Source organism: Aegilops tauschii, chromosome 4, assembly GCF_002575655.3.
Source record: "Aegilops tauschii subsp. strangulata cultivar AL8/78 chromosome 4, Aet v6.0, whole genome shotgun sequence".
In the NCBI taxonomy this organism is placed as follows: domain Eukaryota; kingdom Viridiplantae; phylum Streptophyta; class Magnoliopsida; order Poales; family Poaceae; genus Aegilops; species Aegilops tauschii.
In genome coordinates, this window is record NC_053038.3 from 94,243,224 (window position 1) to 94,261,860 (window position 18,637).

At 45.5% G+C, this 18,637-nt stretch overlaps 4 protein-coding genes across 5 annotated transcripts; 2 read left to right on the top strand and 2 right to left on the bottom strand.

The window, feature by feature from the left end:
* The first annotated feature begins 393 nt into the window (after positions 1-393).
* Positions 394-3,323, top strand: LOC109769510 (uncharacterized). The gene is made up of 8 exons (XM_020328246.4): positions 394-740; positions 833-931; positions 1,094-1,253; positions 1,367-1,546; positions 1,643-1,777; positions 2,365-2,447; positions 2,551-2,644; positions 2,739-3,323. Exons 1-8 carry the CDS (start codon positions 466-468, stop codon positions 2,823-2,825), a joined length of 1,113 nt encoding a protein of 370 aa, XP_020183835.1. The 5' UTR covers positions 394-465; the 3' UTR covers positions 2,826-3,323.
* Positions 3,134-8,236, bottom strand: LOC109769509 (uncharacterized). 2 transcript variants are annotated; one of them, XM_020328244.4, is made up of 4 exons: positions 7,872-8,236; positions 5,138-6,956; positions 3,639-3,978; positions 3,134-3,562 (listed from the first exon to the last, which is right to left on the bottom strand). In XM_020328244.4, the coding sequence occupies exons 1-4, from the start codon at positions 8,230-8,232 to the stop codon at positions 3,293-3,295; spliced, it is 2,790 nt and encodes a 929-aa protein (XP_020183833.1). In that variant the 5' UTR covers positions 8,233-8,236; the 3' UTR covers positions 3,134-3,292. The 2 variants fall into 2 exon arrangements, with proteins under 2 accessions (XP_020183833.1, XP_020183830.1); XM_020328241.4 differs by having other exon boundaries at positions 3,134-3,978.
* A 171-nt stretch (positions 8,237-8,407) lies between these two features.
* Positions 8,408-13,354, top strand: LOC109769507 (uncharacterized). Its single transcript, XM_020328240.3, has 14 exons — positions 8,408-8,665; positions 9,118-9,203; positions 9,689-9,843; positions 9,926-9,990; positions 10,139-10,325; positions 10,615-10,878; positions 10,969-11,102; positions 11,250-11,439; positions 11,522-11,581; positions 11,660-11,911; positions 11,994-12,252; positions 12,322-12,527; positions 12,653-12,703; positions 12,820-13,354. The coding sequence occupies exons 1-14, from the start codon at positions 8,598-8,600 to the stop codon at positions 13,108-13,110; spliced, it is 2,268 nt and encodes a 755-aa protein (XP_020183829.1). The 5' UTR covers positions 8,408-8,597; the 3' UTR covers positions 13,111-13,354.
* A 1,988-nt stretch (positions 13,355-15,342) lies between these two features.
* On the bottom strand, positions 15,343-17,155 carry LOC109769506 (protein BYPASS1-LIKE). Its single transcript, XM_020328239.4, has one exon. It carries the CDS (start codon positions 16,977-16,979, stop codon positions 15,753-15,755), a length of 1,227 nt encoding a protein of 408 aa, XP_020183828.1. The 5' UTR covers positions 16,980-17,155; the 3' UTR covers positions 15,343-15,752.
* Between the last annotated feature and the right edge of the window lie 1,482 nt (positions 17,156-18,637).

The window sequence follows — 18,637 nt, forward strand, 5'->3', positions numbered from 1 at the left end:
AGTGCGTCGTCGCCACGGCAGCTGGGGCGCCTTCCATAATTGGTGCGACATATACAATGACGACGGTGACAATGACAAAAGCGTTTGGTGGCCTTAGAGGTCATCCCCATGATGTCATCGTCCGTTATCCTGTGAAGTTTTAGTTTAGCTTAGGTTTAATTTGAAGCTGGTGCGATGAATACGTATCGAACTCGTTAAATTTTGTTAGTTTGCATGTAATATATCAAATTTGTCTAAATTTCTATTAGAAGAGTTAAAAAGGAAGATTTTTTAGGTATAATGTTAAGGGACTGGTGTCTAACCGATCATCCGTAGACATGTGCATATTTAAGGTTTGCCGTTGGAGATGTCCCCGAGAATGGCACAAAAGAAGAACACTTCACACCACTGCGGTGGGCTAATCCATGCCGGCCCATCTGTACAAGGGCAGCGAGTTTTTCGGGGTCACCAAGCCCATCCACCATAATGCTCCGCCTCCCCTGCCTCCTGCGTGGCGTCTCCTCGACGGCGGCGTCCTCTCTCCGGCGAGCCTTCCGCTCGGCGGCCTCCCTTGAAGCCATCCTCTCACACTCCCACCCATCCAAGGCCTCCTCCGAGGACCAGGCGGGCCCAGCCCACCTCGCGCTCTACAACTACCCCACCTTCGCCGGCGCCTACTCCGCGCTCGCCGCTGACCTCTTCCACCGTCGCCTCGGCCGGCGCCTCCTCGTCCTCCCCTTTTCCTCCGTCGAGCCTTTCAGGTCTCCCTCTCACTTGCGTCTCACCGTTCCCTCATTGCGTTGGCCTCCAATTGATTATGCTTGCCTGTTTCGCACTGGCTTGGAACAAGCAGAGCGGAGGACTTCAAGGGTGCCGGGTTCCATTCTTGCTATCTTTTGGATTTCATCGGGCCAAGGAATTTTGCGTTGGAGCTCTCTCGATTCATCCCCAGGTGCGTCCAACAAGTCGCAGAAATCTCAGCAAAGTCTGCAACTGAAGTTTCTTCTTCTTTTTTATCTTGACTAAGTACAAAATTTGAAGGAGCAGCTTCAGTGGAGTGTTTGCACTGATATAAATAAGAAACCTCGTGACAAATCATTTCCAAATGATGCAGTGTGGTGGCATTTGATCACCGGCAAAGCACACTGGGAAGGATCCCACAGATGGGTCGATGCCCGACTAACCTTGACATCCGCATCGACACCTCAAAAAGTAGTGCCCGAGCTGTACTTGATTATTTCTCCAATAAGCTTACATCAGAAAACCCCGATTCCGTGAGTAGAATGAGCCATTTCATGTTCCTGTTTTTTTTTTTTTGATATGTTCCTGTTCATTGTATCGCGTCATTTGGTAAACAAGAACATGAGGTTGTTCTTTTCTCATCCAGGAGACATGTGAGAATCTGTTGGGCCAAGAAGATGAGGAGCGGGTTTCAAATGTTGTCAAATATGTAGAGGATGCTGATCTGCGGCAATGGCAGCTGCCCGATAGCAGAGCATTTCATACAGCTCTCAGGGATGAGCGTGCAAAGTTAAATTGTGTTAGTAATCCTCATGTTTTTGAGCAGGTGAAGGTCTACCCGCTGCAATCATGCTTATAAGCTTCTTTTGTGTATCCCTGAGGATGGCATGGTCAATGACCATTTTGTTGGCACTCCAAACAGCTAATGCAACTTGATGTTAGCGATCTGCTTGCTAGAGGGAATTCATTAGCTCAAAATCGTCTAGAGGCTGCAAGGAAGCTCATACACAATCCTTTCAAGCTTTACCTCGGACAAGGGCTATATGGTGAATGTCTTGTAAGTGAAAATGATGCTCTTGCATTATTATAGTTATTACCCTTGATGTACCTTTTGATAGTGGTAGCCGCATAGCACCTATTTTTTCTTTACTGAAGCGTCCTTAGATTTCTTTAGCACAAGCATGTAATATGTGTATCCAGGAGTGCTCTCACATTAATTGTATGGGCTACATTAAGTCTAGTTCAAAGGCAAAATACTCTGGCCCATTTTTCCTTTATTGTTTAGTTAAATTAACGACTATCTATAGTTCAAAGACATGTGGACCTCATAGTTTCTCGCTTGAAAGCAATGATTAACCTCATAGTTCAAATCAGCCATTTGATGCAAACTTATTTATGCTTAAGAGCATTCTTTGATTCTCATGGACTTGTCTGCCTGCAGTATTGCTGCAAACTTGGTTTCATGCTTGGGCATTAACGTACCCAGTCTCGAAAGTTTGATAGCAGATATTAGTTGGCTAATAAAACAAAATCAAGAGTTTTTTGGTGGCCGTGTCATCCACAATTTTACATCTGAAACTTATTGTGTTCGTACGTTGAAAGAAATCTTATGTTATAACATTACATGCTTTATTTTACTATTAGGCAATCAGAGCCGACGGGGATTCAAAGCTGAGCCACGAAATCGGTTTGGAGTTGAGCAAGATGAGTGCTTCCGCCGGATTAAGGTACAAACTTTGTTTGCAAGTTTCAGAGCACATGGACACAGAAATTGTGTGTGGTTAGCGTTGTTTCAGTGATTTTTCATGCACGCTTTGTTTCACTTGGTAGACCAATTGGAGCAGTGGTCTTTATGCAACGTGGACTGCTGAAGATTTGCTTGAGGACTACAGACAATACAACCAACACAGCAGAGATCGCCAAGGTGCTTGTTTCTCTTATTGTCTCTGTAAACCTGCATGGTTTTAGTTTTTTAGTAGTTTAGCTGTTCATACCTTGCCATGCCGTTTGAAACTTAGGCATATGGCGGAGGTGGAAAGGCGAGCTCAAGTTCTTTCGCACTAAGGATGGACGAGTTCAACGCCTGGATTAGGGAGAACACATGAACCGGCCTGGAATGCTGGATGGCAATCTGGTGTATCATATCGTAACATGCGTGCATGCCTAGTTGCGAGGAAGATGTGAAAAATGAGCAGCTGATGTTGGAAGGTGAGACTGTATCCTTGAATGGAGTGGGAACGATCTTGGGCAAGATGGTTAAGCCTGAAGATGTTTAAGATCAGATGTTGATGCGGAAGAGTCCCCCCAATTGGTAGGGCTGGGTGAAGAAGCACAGACGATCGCAAGCAGCGCAATTGGTCTGATTGTGTAATCAGCCACCAAATCCTCTATATAGACATGCAAATTATAGAGATTTGCCATGAAAATATTCTATGGTTTATGCGTTTAGCATAATTACAAAAGGCCATCATCTAGTGCATACCAGAAACGTGTTGATGTTAAAAATGACAATGAAAAATAAATGAGAGAACACAAAATAATAATGCTCAATTGTGACAGCATTTTATTTATACTACTTGCAAAGCACCAGTGCTAACTTGATATCACGAGTGTTGCTGCTGCTGCTGCTGCTTGGTCGAAGGACGATAACACTGACGATAATGTTTATTCGTTCGAGAGCATTCCGCCTTGAAATTTCTTGGCGGTGAACCATCATCCTTGCCTGTTTGTGTTTCCCACGAGGCAATAATTTCGACGAGCGAGCTCCGCGAAGGGTCTCTTCTTGCTTGTTGGCTTGCTGTATGACTTTCATCCTCGGAAAATTCAGCATCCGAATCTTTTCCTGCTTGTTCATCTACCGCATGAATTTCACCATCAGAAAACTCATCATCTGACGAGGTGGGAGGGTGATAGCGCACCACTTTACCAGTTTCTGGATGAGGATCACCAGCACTGGATACAGGACCAAGCTCTTCCCAGGCAAAGTCATCGACATTACCATGGTCTTCATTGCCCTTGCAGCTGGCCTGGCCGTTTCCATTTGTAAGAGGAGAACTTGACCCTTGTGGTTTACAGGCATGTAATGGAGCACATGTTCCTCTCTGAGGCAGCGTAAGTTGGAAATGAAAAGTTTCCGACCTACACTCCTTGATCCATTTCTTCTCAGAGATCAACAGATGTACTAACTGATGGATATGTTTGTCGTCAAGGCCTTTGAGAAGCGAACAGCCCTTCTGCAGTCCATGTGCCAACTCCTCCCTGCCAAAAATAAGCAACTATCTGAGTAATAGTACTTTCTAAACAATCGGTCCATAGATTATTTCACATTACATGTCAGACAAGTCCTTGTCCACCATAGGATGGGAATTGCATGAAATGGAATAACTTTACTGCAACTTGATGAATATAATAATGTTTGGACCTGGACTATATATGTTTCACAAGCATATAGATATCATACCCAGTTCAGGAAATATCATCCTTATTTGATTTGTGTCGATAAGAACAATATACATCATGAGATCATGAGCAGACAAGGAAAGTATTATTTTATTTTAAGGAAAAGAAAGTAATTTTAAAATACATTGATTTTTTATCTACACGACCCAGCAAAATCACCAGGCAGGCAATACACCATGCAATTTCATATTATATTTTGGTGCTTCCACAGGTGATATTTTTCTGTTAACGCTTATGGGCAAGACATTTGCTTGTAATACAGTATGATGGATCATCCACTGAGAATCACACTGCACTGTTTGTCGCTCCAGATATGACAGCCACAATGCAGCTTATTGGTTACTAGTAATCAGGATATTCAGACTAGCATATGGATCTTCAAACAAGTTGGAGAACAGAAAAAGGGATCAGCTCGGGTTCATGAACAAAAGAATCCACCCACTATGAGCAAAACACTACCACTATGCACCTTATGCCCAGTCTTCTCGTCATGTTTCTGGGTGCATGATTAAGTTTCTGTGTTTTTCTACAAAATTGCACAATTATCCTAGAAGGTGCCATGGGATCGGCTTGCGAGCAAAAATGCAACCCCATAGTTTTCCGGACATCAAGCTTTTGTTCTCATTTCAGTTACAGATCTACAACTGGTTCTTAACCAAAGAGCTACTCCCTCTGTTCCTAAATGTAAGTCTTTTTAGATATTTCTATATGAACTACATACGGATGTATATAGACGTATTTTAGAGTGTAGATTCACTCATTTTGTTCCGTATGTAGTCCATATTGGAATCTCTAAAAAGACTTATATTTAGGAACGGAGGGAGTATTGTTAATCCAGGTTATATTATCTGTGATGGTCGTAATTTGCTACTACTTATCAAATTTGAAGCCAATGTCGCAAACATTGATGTTGGGTAGATATAAGAAATAGAAGGAGAAGCAGGAAAGATACATTTACCTTGCCTTTGCTTCTGAAACAAGTTTTGATCCATGATGGGTTAAAAGATATTGCTGTAGTGCATCCCAGAAGTAAGATTTTTCAAACATTTCAACTCCTACTTGCTGTCCACTTGCACTGTTAACAAATGAACATCCTTTGTCCAAATCTTTCCTTGTTCCATCATGATTTTGATTATCTTGTTTATCTGATTTTCCAGATGACCACCACCTTGCTGCCCAGCTAAATATTCCTTTGCTCTTTTCAGCTTTGCTGATTTCGACTGTTTCGCCAGAGTGATTCTTTGTATTTGCAAAATCCCCCTTGACATCTGTTTCAGAACAGTTATTAGACGGGTCATTTGACAAACTAGTGCTGCCTGCTGAACTGTTATCAGGACCATTCACATCAGGATTGTCAGTTGTGGAACAATTCTTCATGGCATTTCTCAAATGTCTGTTATGTTGCCCTTCCTGGCTTGTTACATCACTGGACCCTTCAGAAAAAGTAGCATCATGAGATGGATGGACCTGGGGCTTAATGGTCTTGGGACCAGTCCATAGTATCTGAATCCTTTCAAGTAGCCCTTTTTTACTAGTAGTACCTTGAGCCTCCGAGGAGGGAATTGCAGCAGTGATCACCATATCAGCTTCCATATGACACGCAGGAGGTTCAGATGGCTTAATAAAATCTACGGATGGAGCTTTCCTTTGGTCTCTAGATAACAAACCACACTGGGAAGATGGAGCATCAGCTATCGGAATTTTCCTTTGTTCTGGAGACAATATATCTGATGGAGAAGATGGTACTTTAGATGATGGTGGCTTCCCATTCTTCGTCTCAATGAGGCATTTTACCTCACCATTACTTTGAGCAGAAGGAAATCTATTAAAGCTTTTTTCACCAACTACGGCAGGTTGACTATCACCTGGTAAAGGATCTATAAATTTGACATAATCAGGCATAGCTTGGAGAAGAGCACTGAAGGTTTTGAAGCCATATAATCCATTATACATAAACAACTTGTTCTCTTTAAGTTCTGATAGAAGATCTTCAAGGTTGACCCCTTCAGGATAAGAGTTTAATGCTCTCCTGATACAGTTGACCACAGATATGGGGATTCTAGGTGTCTCCTCTGGTTTCTTGGTCTGCAATGGTACATTCATGGAGTGCTTGGATTCTCCTTGCAGGAAGGGGTCATCACCGACCGGAATTTTCTTTTGTTCTAAAGATTCTAAAGATAATATATCTGATGGAGAAGATGAGGCATTGGATGATCGTGGCTTCTCATTCTTAGTATCAATGAGGCATTTGCTCTCACCAATACTTTGCCCAGAACTCATTCTCATAAAGCTTTTTTCACCAAATACAGCAGGTTGACTATCACCTGGTAGAGGATCTATAAACTTGGCATGATCAGGCCCGTTGACCGCAGATCTGGAGACTATAGGTAGCTTCTCTGGCTTCTTGGTTTGCAATGGTACATTTCCGGAGTGCTTTGGTTCTGCTTTCTGGAAGGGGTCGTCAAGAGCTCCCCTGTAATTACCATACCAAGAACAGGACAAACCATCAGGTGGCTGGTTAAAATGTTTCCGAGTAAACCCCTCCCCTTTAATCAAAGCCTCCCACGGCCACATAATTGTCGCTGCACTGCAGAGAATGCTGGGCTCGGTATTAGGACAGGCTAGGAGTATGTTATAATTGCTCATCCGAAGGCGATGCAGAATATTTGCAAAGTGTTTATCCCCAGATATAAGGAAGAAATGGGCTGGTGGAGGGTTCTGAGCAATCCAATAGACAAGATCAGCAATGAATGATCTGTCACAACCATCCTTTCCACCTATACAAGGTCAGTATTATTAGTACCACAAGATCAAACAGCGGCGCAAGATAAGTAAAAACTACATGCAACATTAAGAAAAAAAATACAGAACTGAGTCCCATTTAACTTGAAGCGACAAAAGAAGAGTTGAGGACTAGAAATACTCCGAGACTAGCTGAGAATTGAAATTCAGTAATATGCACTCACCAAAATAGCCTTATAACACCATAACAGTAGACAAGCGACCAGGCTTCCCTACACTGTCCATCTACTTATTTACCAGTTGTGTTGGGTAAAATTTCTCCAAAGACCACAAATAGACTGTTTAAACAGCTTTTTTTTGTATACATGACACAGACATATGAATTATTTTATATAGAGCATTTTTCATGTTTTAGCGACCCCAACTTTTCTAGAACTTAATAAAGAAGGACGCCGATAAAGCCCAAATAATTGTAAGGTCAACTGAGATGACCCCAATGGGCAACCTCTATCTATTTTTATGAAGAAGAAGACAAGAAAGTGTAACAGTTCCTATTAAACATCGACAAAATAGTATACCTCACAATGATATATTGGAAATGATCGAGGTGCATTTAGCACAAATATCAATCCGGTAAATACAAAACGAAGTACTCCCTCCAGCAAAAATGCTCTTAAATTGTGGGACGGAGGGAGTATCATCTAGAATCTGCTTTCATTAGCATTCATGCACCAATTAATGCAATTTGTAGCAAATTTCCAATCCCATAACACCCCACTGCACAACTACATCCAACATAGGAGACTAGCAGCATAAAAACAGACGAACAATTCTGCAATGCATTCTGAGGCATATAAGGTAATAACATTCCCAATTCGTGTGACAGAAAACCCAAACAATGACAGTAGGGGAGTAAGGAAATGGTGGCTGGCGGAGGTGGAGGACGCAACTGGTGGGGACGTGCGAGAACGCGACGCCGGTGGCCGCGAGGACCTCCTGGACGGGGCGGGGGAGCACGAAAACATCGCCGAAGGCGGTGATCTCGACGGGGCCCCGGATGCCGGCGGCGCGCAGCGCGGCCGTGACGCGCGGGGCCACGCGGCAGGGGTTGGCGCCGGGCGGAAGCTGGCACTTCTGGAAGTCCCACCACACCGACACCTTGACCTCCTTGCTTTCCTCCTGCTGCTGGGGCTGCCCCCTCCACCGCTCGCCGCCGCCCGCGAGCGAGCTGAGCCCGCGATGCCCCCGGAGGCGGAGGACGAGGAGGGGGTATCCGCGGCGCGGAAGCGCTTGGTACATGGCTGTGATCATCGCCGTCGCTCGCCGCGGCGGCGCCACGGGCAGCTGGAGGCGGTGGCTGGCTACTGCTGGCGGCGGGGTTTCTCCAGGGCTTAAGAAGGACGAAGCCGAATGGTTCGTGGGCTGGGCTCTCTGGTGTTGAGCCGAAAGATAGACAGACATGGGCTCAAAGTGGCCTCCTGAACGAGGAGGTAGCGGCCCATTGGGATAAAAGCTCAGGAAGGAAGGAGAGCCGAGAGCGTAAGGGTTGGCCCCCACACACGGCGCGGTCTGCGGGGAGCGGCAAAGGCGATTTCGCCGGCGTTGGTAGTGGAAGCGGGTGTGCGCGCGACGCCGCCAGCCGCCGGCCGATCCTTCTCCGGCCGCCGCGGGGCGCGATGGAGACGGCGCACGAGGTGGCCATCTACATTGACCGCTTCCACAATCTCGACTTGTACCACCAAGGGTAACGAGAAGGGCCATGTGCATCTTCACTCCTTCCATTGGTGCTCCTTCTTTTCTTGATTCTTGAATGGCGGCATGTGGATTCTCCTGAGCCTCTGTCGGGTAGATAGAGATACGATTGGCACGCGATTTTCCTTCAGATGAATGTTTCATTCCTGTGACCATTTCTATGCGGTTTTTTTTTGGAGAATACATATAGCATGCGCATCATCTATTAGAGAAGATTTCTGTGCGGAATTTCACTGCTGGTTCCCTGATTGGTAATCTGGTACGATTTTATTTATTTTTTGTATTTTGCCGACACCCTGTTTGGTAATTTCACATTCTAATTTTGCTCTTCTGTCCATTCCTCTTGGAGAACCATCCGCTGCAAACTTCCGCCCCTTTTTCCCAACATGCGGCCGCTGTGAAATTTGATTATTTCTTTCGAAATTTTCTTGTGTCTGCGTGCAGATGGTACCGGATGAAGATTAGTGCGGCGTGGGAGCAGGACGACGGCAGGGCACCGGTGTCGCCAGCAAGGGTAGCACAATACGAAGGTTATTGCATCTCCCATGGCTTGGAAAAAGAAATTTCCGTACTCACTTTACATTTCTTGCATGATCCTGTGTGGGCGGAAGTAAATGTCTAAATTCGTGATTGATAATTTATCAGATTATTATATTTATTATGATCAACACGTAGACCAGTTTGTAATGTTAAAGCAACAGCTGTTCGCCATCTTGCATTGACTTAAAATGATCTGTTCATTGCTATTTTTATCTTGAATTAAATCAATTCATTACTACTTTAGCTCTATTTTTTCTTTGGTTAGTTTAGGCAATTTTGATTTGTTCAGTTTTGGTCGTTCCCATGCTTGTTGTGCTGCAATGAGCATTTTGATGCCTGGTAGAAAAATAATAATTCAGGGTGCAGAAAAATATTAGGTTGGATTTTCCATGCTGGGACATTTTTTTGTCTAGTATCCTTTGAAATTGTCAATCTTTTGGCTAATAGATAATGACATGCTAGGTGGATTGTGCAGCTACTGATATTGGTGCGAAGCGTGCATGTGGCTTTTGGAAAATAGATGACGTTGACAACAGCTTCTATACACAGCCATTTAGAATTAAATATGCTAGACAAGATATTTATCTATCACTTATGGTGTCTTTCTACATACCCAACAGTCAAGATGAGGTTGGGTTTCATAAAGTTTCATTTTTTTAAATGTAATCATGTCTTGTATATAGTGTGATTTGTACAGCTTTGTCTATTATAGGGTCCAGCAACTTCTTCAGTTATGTTGAAGTTTGAGCTCCTATTTATTCCAACATTGGGGAATAGGTGAGTGTGTATGTTATTTCCATCTCTTTGGATCTTGTTTTGCATGCTCTTGACATGTTTGTTCATTGTGGAGTACATGTGCATCTAACATTTCACAGGCTGACTGCATCAATACTGAAGCATGTTCTCCTTTTCTTCTCTATTACAGGATTGAAACTGAAGATTCAAATGACCAGTATTTGATCCCTGTTCATGAATTTAGGATCCCACATAGGGCACTCCTGGGTTTACACACATATTGTCCTGTCCATTTTGACACTTTCCACCCTGTGCTTGTTGATCTGACCATACATATAGTGTACCTGAAAGCTGGCGTGACTAAATCGTCACTGAAGGTACACAGGTTTGTGATGCTTTTAGCTTGAATATTATTTTTAGGCATTTAGTCTATTCCACAAGCTTGTCTGAGACTGCTACTATAACAGAAACCATATGTCCGCTTTCTTCTTTTTTTATACTAAAAAGAACTAAAGCAGAAATATGCTTCTAACAAGTTTGGCATAAAATTTTAGAGATACCAAATGTATATTTCTTGATGTTATTTCATGCCCCTGAATAAATTATTTCTTTTATTGCTAATCATCTCATCAAGTTGGTGAGTAAAATGTGTCATTCATTATGCAGGCATTCAAGCAAGGTTCAGTCTCAAAGTTATATGATATTCTGAAGGCATTATTATCTTCTAGAGAACTGTTGCTTGAGGAAGTAAAGAGGATCAGTAATGGTATTGGTACGGCTCTTCAAGATTTGGATGGCGCTGATTTAACACTTGGTAAATACGAGTCAGTTCACCCAACAAAGTCAAGTTTTCCTAATTATACTAATGGGCTCCCTGTAACCCCAAAGTGCATTGGCCAGCAGTTTGGCATTTTACAAGATCTTCTAGAGGTACTTCATTTCTCTGTTGAAGATGACTACTGACAAAGTGCAAATATGATAATTTTGCTGATTGGATACATTATCTTCCAAGTATTTCAGAGATCTGATGATGCGGTTCAAAGCACTAATGATGCTATGCTGTACACTCTTTCCAAGGAAGAATTGTTAGAATTATTTGAAATAGTGAGCGACCAACTTTCACTTGTATGGAGTGGATTCCTGAAGTTTCATAGGTGAGGTTAATTGCTTTCTTGATGTTACTTCAGAAGATGGGCATTTTCTATTGCTCTCATGTTAGTGGCTAGCACCGCTGTTTCTTAACATTTTAGATTATTTCATGTCATGCCTTATTCAGCCAAAGTATGGTTGGTCTCCTGCAGGACAAATAAATTAAAGATATTGGATTACTTGCATGATATTTGGGATGTTGATCGGAAATCAGAATGGTCAATATGGATTGTTCATTCAAAAATTGAGATTCCACATCGTTACATGCACGGTATGGGTGACAGTTCGTCTCCTCGCCATTCACTCCGGAGGGTTTCCAGCTCAAAGAAGTTGCATCATGATGTAATTGTCTTCTCTTGATTGTTTACAACGAAGTATGCTTGATACGCTTGTCACTGTTTTATGGTTTCATATATTTTTGTAGCCTGTACAGAATGCTTCTTCACGAGCTGAACTCCACAGAAAAAGTATTGCGCAAATGAAGGTCAGTCTTTGTTGATTGTGGAACTGTAAGTGAAACACTTATCTTAATAAGTGGAGACTAATGCGAAGTCCACTGCAGATTAACGCACGGTCTGTTCAAGATATGCATATCTATGCTAATCCTTCACGTGTTCCTGTTGTTCTTATAGAACAACATGTCATGGTCGTTCCACAACATGGTTGTAACAAGTATTTGTTGGCAAATGCTCCAGATCTGTATAATACTTCTGTACCACCTAACCTACAAGGAGATTCTTTTGCGGGGAATCCTAGCGGTGGTAAAAACACTGGACATGTCTTACGAGCTGTCATTTTTGTGCATGGATTTCAGGCAAGTTTATTTGGACTTATGTGTTGGTTTGGATCTAATTAGTACACATTTAATTTGAACTTCTGCCGATGTCAAAAAACAGGGGCATCATCTGGATCTTTGTCTCATTAGAAACCAATGGCTTTTGCGTGATCCTGGAGCTGAGTGTCTATTGTCCGAGACAAACGAAGATAGAACATATGGAGATTTTAAAGAAATGGGTAGAAGGCTTGCTAATGAAGTAGTCTCATTCCTAAAGAACAAATTGGATAAGTATTCAAGACATGGAGGCTGCAGAGAATTGAGGCTTAGTTTTGTCGGTCACTCCATTGGGAACGTCATCATCAGAAGTGCACTATCAGGTACTTTCAACCTAGGAAATTCCTTCCAAACAGACCGCTACATGTGGCTAATCAATTTCCATTCAACAGAACCCAAGTTGCAGCCGTTTTTGAAAAACCTCCACACATACATGTCGATATCAGGGCCTCATTTAGGTTACTGGTACAGCTCAAATTCGTTGTTCAACTCTGGCCTCTGGCTTATGAAGAGACTCAAGGGACTGCAATGCATGCATCAGCTCACTTTCACTGATGAGCAAGACCCCCAGAATACATTTTTTTACAAGCTCTGCAAGGTACATAGATTAAATCTATCAACTTCATGCTAGAATTAGATGTTTTCTACAGCTAGAAGTAGAACTAGGACGATAGGCCAACTTCCTAATTTGGTGTATGCGCCTACTTTCCTATCTTTTTTCAGCTCAAGACACTGGAGAACTTCAAAAACATCATTTTGGTGTCTTCACCGCAGGTGCTTAATATGACCAGCATGCCTTCCCTTCCTTTTGAATGCCAGGATGGTTTACTCATTCTATTAGATATCCAGAAGGTTTACTCATAAATCTGGTCACAATCTTCTTGTGCTAGGATGGTTACGTCCCATACCATTCAGCGAGAATCGACCTCTGCCCGGCCTCGTCGTCAGATAGCTCGAAGAAGGGGCAGGTGTTCACGGAGATGCTCAACAATTGCCTGGACCAGATCCGTGCACCCACCTCCGAGACGCGGGTGTTCATGCGCTGCGACGTGAACTTCGACCAGTCCACACAGCGACGGGACCTCAACTCCTTCGTCGGTAGGGCGGCACACGTCGAGTTCCTGGAGAATGACATGTATGCCAGGTTCATCATGTGGTCCTTCCCGGAATTGTTCCTGTGATGAATGAGGGTGTTCCGTAGACTGGGGACGAGGGCGCCACCTCCATTTTGTAAGCGAAAATTCACATGGCCATACTGAAATGACTTAGTAGTTGACAGCCGATGGAAATGTAAGATGTTCTACACTAGTGGGAGTTCATGTTCTTAGAAAAGAGGCATGACAAGCAAAGTACGGGACGCTTGGGATACTAGCTATCTAATACTCCCTCCTTTTAAAATTATTTGAAGTTCTAGCTTTGTCCTAATTTAAACTTGTTTAACTTTGACCATGTATATAGAGAAAAAATTGCTAATATCTGGGATATAACCTATGATGTTTCGCCCCTTGGAGTCAGGTAGGAGTAGTGGGTAAAAAATTATATACGCCTCCCTCCCTCTTTAATGAGAGATGTGGAAAAAAGTGAAGTAAGGGTACCCTATGGGTATCTGATTTTGCCCCCTTTTTTTGCGAATAATCTGATTTTGCCCCTTGGTCTCTTTTTTCATGACAAAAAGGAAATTCCATTCATTGAACCCTTGTTCAGTTTTCCAAAGAGAAAAAAATCATCCCAGCCTGGCCAGATGGGCCAACTATCAGGCTGCTCTAGACCACCACCGAGCCGAGCTGTGAAACAGTCCAGCCCGGCCTGTTTTGCTGCAAGGAAGAACAAGAAAAATACCAGCGCACATGTGCCTGTGTTTGATTCCCTCCAAAAAAAATGTGCGTGTGTCTGACAGGTGGATCCCACCAAACGACGTAACCGTGACGCCTGAGTGACGCAACGGTGAAACCCAGCAATATGCATGCGGGCGGGGCCACCGTCACAGCTCACTCACACAACAGCACAGCAGCAGAGCAGGCAGCAGCTAGCCAGCACGCATCGTTCACACACACACACACACACACACACACACACTGCCTGCACAGGGCCTCCTACTCCTAGTACTACTAGTACTTGACCGATGATGATGCACACGCACAACAACAGAGCAGGACAGAAACCCGATCACACCACCTTGTGAACAGGGAGGGGAGGGGCTGGTGGGAAGGGAAACGGAGCCCATGTGGCCGGTGAACCAAATCATCAAAAACCCAGCAAGGATCATGGCAAATGGCGATGATTAGTGCCGCTGTTACGGCAACGAGAAAAGTGCTTTGGAGGGGGGTTACAGTGGACACAGGACAGTTCGGAGCTTTCAAGTCTCAAACCCATCATCACACGCCTTTTCTGAGAGGAACATTGCTGTCTTGTCTGCCGCCACAGCCGTTTGGTCACTCTGAGGGCAGCTCCATGGACTAGTGGAATTTTGTAGGTAGAAAGGGGAGGAAGAAGATTGTTCCATTCTTCATCAGAAACTAATGAGAACACCAGTGGACTTGTGAGGTGAACTAGCAGAACCAAACGCAAAACCAAAGATACTATGAGAGAATACTCAAATGATATGATAGGGGAAGAGTAGATGCGTCTACCAAAGTAGACACAGTGTACTGTGTACAGGGGTGCAGCTGAATGCAGGACTGAACTACAAGACGAGCATGCACTTGGTACTGCATCAGGTTGTTATTAACATGTGACCTCGGGATATCATGCTGGGAGGGACTAACTTTTCCGCAGTACACTAGTAGTCGTACAAGGCAAACGGAGTACTTAACTCTGCGGCACCACTCTTTACCTTTTTGGCCCGATCAAGGTTGGTGTTGGTGGAGACCTGACAGAAGAAGCTTGTACAAGGAAAGAAGAACACATGCCATTCAGTCAAGAGATCATAAGCCATTTCATGCACTTGGTATTTGGATTCAGTCGAATTGTTTCTGTTCTGCAATTTCTTACTCTGCAGACTATTTTATTAACCGTGGTCTGTAAAAGCTATACATGGTGGGGATTTTATTATACTTTGTAGCTCTTGATCATAAGCCATTCCATATGCTATTGTCCTCTTGCCACTTGGTATTCAGAATTATTTGAAGCGTTTGTGTTCTGCGATTTGTCACTCTGCAGACTACTTTATTATTAACTGTAAAAGCTATACTATACATGGTGGGAATTTTATCCTGAGATGCCTTTTTTACTCCTGATAAGCAGACAAACAATCCACATATAGAGAACTGGGAAATAATCTTGAGCATATAGAGAACTGGGAAATAGTCCATAATTGGAGACAATTTTTTTAGGGGGACATTTGTAACTGCGGCATTTCTCTAGACAAAGAGTACAATGTCTTAAGCTAATGTTCAAACTGAAAATGTTCCAGATGACGCCAAAGATGAAAATGTGGACATTATAGAGTCAAGAACAACACAGAAGCTAATCACTCCAGTATTTTTTTTCTTTTTTCCTCTTTTCTATGACATTCTAAGTCAGAGCAAGCGACCTCGCTCACAGGCGCAAGTAACTCAAGAATTAGCCGCGCACACATGTCGTAGACGACTAACAAAAATCTGATGATACACACCAAATGCAGCATCAAAACATGAGAAGGAATAAATCTTTGCAGAAAGATGGTTCCTTCCCTTTCCCCTTTCCTTTACAGAACGATACACATTTTAAACTTATACTACTGACTGCGAGACAGATCACGGGTGATAAAAAACCACGGACAGGAGAGAGCTACCTATCGCCGCCGCGGCAGCGCGCGGACAAAATGCGGATTCTTGATGATGGTTCAGTCGGCGGCGTTGGGCATCGGCGAGTCGAGGCCCTCCATGCGGCTGCGCACAATGCGGTGGAACACCTCCCGGACCTGCCTTTCCAGCGGCTCCAGGCCGTCCTTCATGGCGCTGCACACAGCGGCGAGCTCTGCGGCGGCCTCCCGCACCGCGGCCTCCCTCTCTCCGGCGAGCGGGATGGGCGCCGCGTCGATCGCCTCGGCGAGCCTCTGCGCGCACTTCTCGAGCGCGTGGATTTCCTTGAGGAGGCCGCAGGAATTGCGCCTGTCCTTGCGCTTTCCCTCCTCGGTGAGCCGGTCCTGGAGCGTCAGGAGCGGCGGCGCCCACGCGAACGCCCCGCGCGGCGGTGCGGCGGGGAGGTGGTGCGCTTGGAGCGCCGCGGCGCGGTCCGGGCACGGGACGGCCGCGACGAGCGCCCACGAGGCGAGGTGCAGCAGGCATCCCATTGCGTACACGGGCGCGGCGAGGCCCGCCTCGTGCGCGCGCGGCGCGGCCAGGCCGGCCCCGATGGCCTGCAGCTGCCGCGACGCCGACCACGTGCGGGACACGCTCCACGAGAGCGAGCGGAAGTGCGAGGAGGAGGACGAGGAGGAGGAGGCGGAGGACGCGCGAGACGGGGACGCGCGGCTCCCGCGGCCGAAGGAGCGGTTGCGGTGGGAGGCGAGGAAGGAGGCGACGCCGCCCCCGCCCCCGGCGGCGGCCGCGTCGTCGACGAGGAGGATCGAGAGGTCGGACAGCGCCTTCCTGGCGCGGCGGAGCTGGCCCTCGTGGATCTCCACGGGGGCGAGCAGCACGGACGCCGCGATGCCGGCGAGCCGCCCCCAGCGCCGGACCTGGTCAACACCGTCGCGAGCGGCGTTGCACACGTCAAGCGCCTTCACCGCGCGCTCGTGGTACTCCCCCACCAGCCTCTCCGCCAGCGCGCCTCCACCGCCGCGGCGCCGCGCTTCGGCCACCACCGCCCGAAACTCCTCCTGGCACAGCAGAAACGCCTCCAGGAGCCGCCGGATCCACGCGACGGAGAGGAAATCCTCCCCGTCCCTCAGCTCCGCGAGGCTGACGGCCACGTGGCGCTGGAACGCCTCGACCTCGGCCTCCCCGCCGGACGGAAGCATGGCGGGGGACGCCGGGCTGTCCCGGCTTCGAGACAGCAGCGAGCGGCCGAAGGAGGCGAACGGGGAGTGGGAGGAGGAGGAGGAGCCCTGGTAGTCCGTAGCCGGCATGGCCGCCGGTGAGACCGGTGTGGGGGTTTCTCGCCGGAGAAGGCGAAGCGGGGCGCGGAGAAGGGGGCGGCTATCCGATATCGGGTGCGGGTCGTCGGCGGAGACGTTTTGTTTTGGATTTGCGATGAAGCTGCGATGAGGTGCGGTTTGATGGGTGTAGGTGTGCGCGTATATATGTATGGGGTTGTGCTTAGGGAGGCGATTAGTTTACTGATTGATGATTTTGGGGTTCGGGAAGGGTTCCCGGCTACTGATCCCTTGCACCTGTTGAATTAGTTTAATGGCGGCCTGTGGTCTTTTTTTGCAGGTGGTGATATTCTTTTGGAATTGGAATGTCTCTGGTTTTTGTTTAGCTTTATTTGACCCTTTTTGTAGATGGAGATTTGTAATTGCTGACAAGTTCCTTTCAAGCGAGGATGCTTGATTTTATTTTATTTTGAAAGATTCAGCCAATGCTAGCTCCCATGATTTTACGAGCAAATGATGCTTGACTTTAGACAGAAATTTGTCAAGTATTCAAGAAATGATGCAATCTTGGAAGATTATACCATCAAATGGCTACATACGATGCTCACAGCGACCTGCTATGATTTTGAGGAACCTTGATGGGGGCACGAAGCTCATCGGTCAACTAAGAAAACAAAATTTTGATCCAAGTTAAGATAAAATTGGATTAAACATTTGTTATGCATCTTGAAGAACATCACAACTAAAAATGATTGTCTGGTCGGAAATGAGTTTCACGCCTATAATCGGACTCATGCCCTCCAAAATGTTGGCACCGAACAACTGATTTCGTAGACCTTTGGCAGGCCATGCGCTACTTATTTTTTTTATTTTTTTGCGCTACTTAATTCTTAATGAGCACACTAGCGGCACCATCAGTTGGAACCTCGCCACATCCAGGTTCGATTCGACGAAGTCTGTACATCATATGCAATTGCAATCCGCTTGATCACACCTTCCCTTCTTGGTCGGGAAAGAGAGCTGATGTGCCACTTATTTTCTTGGCTCATGCTTCATGGAAAAGATCCTAACTGTGACGAATGTTGATGTTAAACCCCCGGTGTTCCAAACTCGCACGAGTTCTTTGATTTAGGGCCAACCAGGAATTTAGCTTGTGAGGATGGTAACACAATGCAATCTGCAGCAACCACTCGAAAAATGTTGTGCACCTACAGCGTGATTGTTTCTTCACCAGCGAGCTACGTCCACCTGCGGGACGACATCCAATTAGGCTATCATGCCGACGAAATCATCATCATTCAACTCATGATGCGAGGAATTGCTTGAATTCACAGAAGGGCGGGAACCTCGATGGGGGCACAAAGACCATTCGATTATTTATTGTCAACAAGAAAACTGACTCAAGTCATGAGAAAATCGAACCGAAAATGTAACATAATAATTGTACATTTCAATTCACAAAGATCGATCGCGGAAAGAAAAATCCCAAAGATCGACATGACACGGTACTGGCCGTCAACATGCAAAACCAGCAATCCATGCGGTCGGACATGCAAAATGGCATTCCATACATGCAAGAGAGGCCAAGGACGTGCGCTCATATTTTGGGTTTAATTTAAGGACATAGGAGATCAAGAAAACCATTAGACCAATCCAACCCGATTCCGATTGCCCGGTCAGCCAGTCTCCTC

Bases quoted from the DNA above. Each gene is read 5' to 3' on its own strand.
- LOC109769509 (XM_020328241.4), bottom strand. From the start codon at position 8,232: ATGATCACAGCCATGTACCAAGCGCTTCCGCGCCGCGGATACCCCCTC. The intron at 6,957-7,871 runs GTTGCGTCCTCC...GACCTTGTATAG, and splicing joins GTTCTCGCACGTCCCCACCA to GTGGAAAGGATGGTTGTGAC. The intron at 3,979-5,137 runs GTAAATGTATCT...TATTTTTGGCAG, and splicing joins GTTTCAGAAGCAAAGGCAAG to GGAGGAGTTGGCACATGGAC.
- LOC109769510 (XM_020328246.4), top strand. From the start codon at position 466: ATGCTCCGCCTCCCCTGCCTCCTGCGTGGCGTCTCCTCGACGGCGGCG. The intron at 741-832 runs GTCTCCCTCTCA...TGGAACAAGCAG, and splicing joins TCCTCCGTCGAGCCTTTCAG to AGCGGAGGACTTCAAGGGTG. The intron at 2,448-2,550 runs GTACAAACTTTG...TTCACTTGGTAG, and splicing joins AGTGCTTCCGCCGGATTAAG to ACCAATTGGAGCAGTGGTCT.
- LOC109769507 (XM_020328240.3), top strand. From the start codon at position 8,598: ATGGAGACGGCGCACGAGGTGGCCATCTACATTGACCGCTTCCACAAT. The intron at 9,991-10,138 runs GTGAGTGTGTAT...TCTCTATTACAG, and splicing joins ATTCCAACATTGGGGAATAG to GATTGAAACTGAAGATTCAA. The intron at 11,912-11,993 runs GCAAGTTTATTT...GTCAAAAAACAG, and splicing joins TTTTTGTGCATGGATTTCAG to GGGCATCATCTGGATCTTTG.
- LOC109769506 (XM_020328239.4), bottom strand. From the start codon at position 16,979: ATGCCGGCTACGGACTACCAGGGCTCCTCCTCCTCCTCCCACTCCCCG.